This window comes from Neophocaena asiaeorientalis, unplaced genomic scaffold, assembly GCF_003031525.2.
Source record: "Neophocaena asiaeorientalis asiaeorientalis breed wild unplaced genomic scaffold, Neophocaena_asiaeorientalis_V1.1 scaffold294, whole genome shotgun sequence".
NCBI classification, from domain to species: domain Eukaryota; kingdom Metazoa; phylum Chordata; class Mammalia; order Artiodactyla; family Phocoenidae; genus Neophocaena; species Neophocaena asiaeorientalis.
In genome coordinates, this window is record NW_020173945.1 from 3,455,921 (window position 1) to 3,461,110 (window position 5,190).

Sequence of the window (5,190 nt, forward strand, 5' to 3'; positions counted from 1 at the left end):
CAGTCTATACTAGGAATAGCAAAGAGATTTATCTGAGCCACACTGAGGGCTACAGCCCGGAAGCCAGCCTCCCAGATAACTCAGGAACTGCTCTGAAGGAGCATGGTTTTCAGAACATCTGTGTACCTCGTCAGAGCAAAACACATTAACATTAAACAAGTCAGGGATACATTCTTCCAAAGTATTTTTAAAAAACAGACCAGCAGGTACACAGCGAGCCAGCATGGCCTTGGCCCTGGGAAGGGAGTCTTATCCTCAAAGGAGCGCCAGCATTGGCGTCCCAGGAAGGGAGGCATTTCATCTTTATTTTTAATGTGGACATTCTTTACTTCTAGTCAGTGCGCCCTTTTCTTTAATGATTAGAGCAGACGTACAATGTATGTCTGACGGGCCACAAACAGGATGCTCTAGTTAGCATACAATTCAAGTTAACACAGGTATAAGCCAGAACGACTCCCCCAGACCTCAGTGTGTGAACATTTCTTTTATCAGCACCAACGCGCACTGAGACGAAGCCGCTTGGCTGAAAGAGAAGGATTCACTAGTCCCCCCCACACACTCATGCACACATACACACCACATGCACGCACACTCACGCACACACGCGTGCACTCTCAGTCACACGCTGGCACTCGCTCACACGCGTGCACTCACTCGCTGCACGCTTGCACACGTGTGTCACGCACGCACAGACTCACGTGCTGCACGCTCGCACATGCACGCACACGACGTGCACACACAATACTCACAGACACACTCACACGCGCACACACGCAGGCTCCCACGATGGTGCCCAGGAAGCTGCCTCCGGCTGCTGTGGTCTCACAGCGCCCACTGTCCCTGAGGCCCAGGTGCTGTGCGCACGTCTGCAGGGAGAGGACCCACCTCGAGACAGGACCACACCTCATGTGACTGCTTCTCCACCATCACCACTCTTCACGAGAGCCACTCTGACCACCGCGGACCCTGAGCTCCCCTGGGCATTCTGACACAACCCATCCCCGTGGCCTCAGCCTGCAGCCCGGGGTAGAAGCCACCCGCCACACTCCTTATACACTCCCCCTCACCAGCGCCCCCCGACTCCAGACTTTCTGGGAACCCACCACCCATATAACCTCCATCACCAGGAACGGGCAGCCATGACAGGAAGGAGAAGCACCGGTGACTGGCCCTCTGGGGTCCAGGTACTGCTCTGGAACTTCCCTCGAAGTCTGACGGAGGCTCAGGAAGGGCCGCGTGGCCCCCTGCGCATGTCCAAGGAGAAAAACCCGGGAGGTGTCCTCCCCAGGACAGGCTCCTTGAGATGAGGCTCAACGGCGCTTAAATGACCTTTGCTATAATCTATGATTATTCAGTATACGAATGAGTTCAGTTCTGAGGGCCAAGTGAAATGGAGAACAAAGTTGAGTTATTTCAAATAGCATAAGTATACAGCTTTTTTAACAACTTGAGGACATGGTTGTTGAATGAAAAGAGTCCGATGAATCTACCCAGAAAGTACGTGAAAAGCCCCCGAGAAGAAAATATATCACATGTGATAAATGGCTGGATTCCCTGATATGATGGATGGTTTTTTTTCTAGCTTTCTGTATGTGCTAAATTCTTTCCAAATGTATATAAATAGTTTTTACAATAAAAATAAACTTGTTTATTATTTATTTTACAATGGAAATACATGTATTTGTTTTATAATAATAAACTTGTTTATTTTAAAGAGTAATTATGACAATTCTGGAAAAGCCTAGAAAAAATCATTTTTCAGTGATCGGAACAGGACGAAAGTGGCTTGAATGTAATGAATGCAGCTATGAAAAGCCACGTAGGTGCCTGGGAAGGATTACGAGGATATCATTCAGTGGTGATGGCCTCGGGTGGCTTGTCCCTTCACCTTTGCATTGGAAACTGGGACTTAAAGGAGGAGGGAGACAGCCGCAGGGTCCCCTCTGTGTCAGCCATCACGCTGCTGCGAGCACCCAGGCTGGTGGCACCTGACTGCAATTGCCCAAAGCATGAAGGAGGAAGGCTAATGTGTTTTAAAACCACTCAGCCCAAATGAAATTATATAACCCAGGAAGGGACACATCGCATCGCTGATGAGAGCTTAAAAAAAAAAATAGAAGAAAGAAAAGAAAAAAACCAACTCTCTCCTGATGCCGCCCAGTGAGGGAGGCGGGCGGGGAGGGACGGGTGGGTATCGGATCGACTGCTTCCTCCTGGGACTATAAAAGGGGGGAGCTGGCCGCTACCTGGGTCACTGTTCCTGGTCACAGCACTTGCCAGCCTCGTGGGAGCCTCGGTGAGTAGCTCCCAGGGTGCTGGAGAGGGTGGGGGTCCCTGACACTCCACCCTCCTCTGTCAACCTTCCCTCCGCATCCGGGCAGGGTTCAGTCCTGGCAGCCAGGACCAGCGCTGGAGGGGATGGAAGGGGCAGCCACCACGTCGTTTGTGCATCTGAGGGCCGCGCCGGCCTGCCGGGGCCCCGTTGCACAAGGCTGTCCATGGTGGAGATAAAAGGTGAAGCCGTCCAGGCAGCTCTGCTGGGAGTGCAGACCAGGAATCCCGCCGGCCAGGCGACAGCCAACCTCCAACTTTCAGGAGGCAGGTCCTTCCTCTGGTATCAGGTGCTGTCAGGGTTCTCCTAAGATGCCCTCCACCCAGCGAGGGTCCCAGCCCAGGGGGAGGAGCAAACACCCCAGTGTCTCTGGGTGCATCTCTTTATTGCTCTGCTTTTTTTTTGGCTGCGGGGATCTTAGTTCCCCGATCAGGGATTGAACCTGGGCCCCAGCAGTGAAAGTGCCAAGTCCAACCACTGGACCGCCAGGGGGCGCCCTTTATTACTCTGCTTTGATGATGGCACCTCCATTTCCTCTAAGTCGGAGTCCCCCTGCCACTGATTGTGAGACACCCCAACATGTCTCTAGAAAGGAAAGGGGTGGGCATCTTAAATCTCTTGGATGGAGAGCACCTTCCGGGGGCTGGAAAGCCAAAGTCAGCGGAGGGGTCCTCCCTGAAACAGGCAGCCTCTCTGACATCTTCTGCGGGTTCCTGAAGTGCCAAGGGCGGGTGGGGTGGGAGGAGCCAGCCCTATGAGCTGGGGGCACCTGCGGAAGGAGTTGCCAGGTCTGCGGGATGGATGCTGTTCAGGGCCTCAGCCCCGGCAGGGTGAGAAGTGAATTTTCTCTGTTGCCCTCAGCACCCTCTCCCCCAGCACCGGTGCTGGGGGTGTCCTGTTGCACGAGGACAGGTCCCACCTGCTCCAGGCTGATCTTGGATACTCAGCAGCTGGGATCTGGGGTCGTGGGGAGGGTAAGTGCTCTTGGGAAGGATGGAAGATGATGACACTTCTACAGTTCCCGGCGGGTGGCACAGGGCAGGATGGAAAGAAAACTGCACTGGGGTCCCGGCCCCTGAGTGTGGCCCAGGCTCAGCAGCCCCCCGGCTCCCCTCCCTGGGCACGTCTGAGGTTGGGCCGCACCCCGTCCACCTCTGCAGCAACCCTGGCTCCTCCGGGCAGCTCCCCCGCAATGCGCTCACCTCTGCCCTCCCTGCTGAGGCCAGGTGTGCACACCCACAGTGGTGCGGAGCCCTCCCGCACTCCTGGCTCCCTGACACAGACAGGCAGACAGATGGGGGCAGTTCCAAGAGAGCCCCGCTCTCTACATCCACAGCTCACATTCCTCCCGGCTTCCTTCTGAGGGCAGAGGGTCCTTGCAAACATGACTGAGCACGGCAGAGGCCACCACACACGTGGTCACCTCATTTAGTGCTCACTGTACGGAGGAGAGGCTGGGGTCCCCAGGGGAGCAAGGGACTGTGCAGAGAGCCAGGTCGCCTGCTACCTCTGTGCTCACTGCCATCCCAGCAGAGCAGAGAAACGCACAGCAGAGCACAGCTGCCTGCACACGCGTGTAACCCCATGCACACCCCCTCACGTACACAGGGGTGTGAAAACACACGCACACCCTGTGGTACACGGGTGCACACCCATGCACGCGTGCATTCACACATACGCTCACGCACATGGGCACGTCCGCTCTGACATGCACAGCGCTCGCGTTATCTGAAGGTCCCAGCTCTGTGCGCACGCGCCCTCATGCGCTCTCCCCTTTACCCCTGCCCCAGGCTGCGCCCTCCCGTGTGGGACCCCAGCTCGAGCCGGCCTCCCAAGGAGCCAGAGGGATGAACGCACCGGCGGCCTGGCTCCTGTGCCTGCTGCTGCTGGGCCTGGCCCACCAGCACTCCATGGGGCTCCGCAGTGAGTGTCCAGACCCCCGGCCTGCCCTCCCACCCCTCCGCCCCGGGGTCACGATGGGGGCCCGGCCGCCTCCTGAGCTGGGGCACCATCCTCACTAAGTGCCCCAGGGCTGGGGGCTCGGCCTCCTGCCCACCAGACCTCTCCCCACAGCGTCCCTGACACCTGCTCCCAAGGGCCCTGCCCGACGTTCGGGGGAGGGCTTCACTCCTCACCACCAGGGCAGCCTGGGGCTGAGGCCACTTTGCCCATGAGAACGGGCTTGCAGGGACAGGAAGGGAAGGGGGACTTCGTCCTCGTGTGAGCTTGAATTCCCACTTCCCGAAGCCACCGCACCCCCCAGAAACGGCCTGGCCAGGCCCTCTGGGCACCCCTCCTGCACAGGCAGGTCCCAGCATGGCCTGGCAACTGGGCAGCAGTGAGCTGCGTGCACTGGGCCCTGCCACTGGGGTTGCACACACCAGGGCACACGCATTCACACACTGTTCTCTCTCGTTCCAGCCCCCGACATCAATCCTGCCTGGTACACGGGCCGCGGAATCCGGCCTGTGGGCCGCTTTGGCCGGAGGAGAGCAGCCCTGGGGGATGGACCAAAGCCTGGCCTCCAGCGCCCGCCGGCCTGCTTCCGCCTGGCAGGAGGCGCTGAGCCCTCCCAGGGTGGCTGACAGCTCAGCTCCTCCAGGAATAGCCCCAGGAGCCCGTCTCCAGACCCCCGCCCCCCTCCTCCACAGGCTACGTCCCCTTCAGTCCCAATAAAAGCAGCTGGCCTTGTTTGCAAGTGTCTGTGTGGGGACAAAGTGGGAGGTGCTTCCCCTCGTGGGACGTTAGCCTAGAGGACCCTTAGAGCCCAGAGGCTCTAGGACTTGTCCAAGGGCGCCCAGCATGGAGTAGGGAGGCTGGGATGTCCTTGGTCGCTGCAGCTCCTACCACCCTCCCCC

The 5,190-nt window shown here is 57.9% G+C and overlaps 1 protein-coding gene across 1 annotated transcript; it reads left to right on the top strand.

Annotated features, from left to right (window-relative positions):
* Nucleotides 1–4,179: 4,179 nt before the first annotated feature.
* On the top strand, nt 4,180–4,917 carry PRLH (prolactin releasing hormone). Its single transcript, XM_024752741.1, has 2 exons — nt 4,180–4,255; nt 4,754–4,917. Exons 1-2 carry the CDS (start codon nt 4,180–4,182, stop codon nt 4,915–4,917), a joined length of 240 nt encoding a protein of 79 aa, XP_024608509.1.
* Nucleotides 4,918–5,190: the final 273 nt, after the last annotated feature.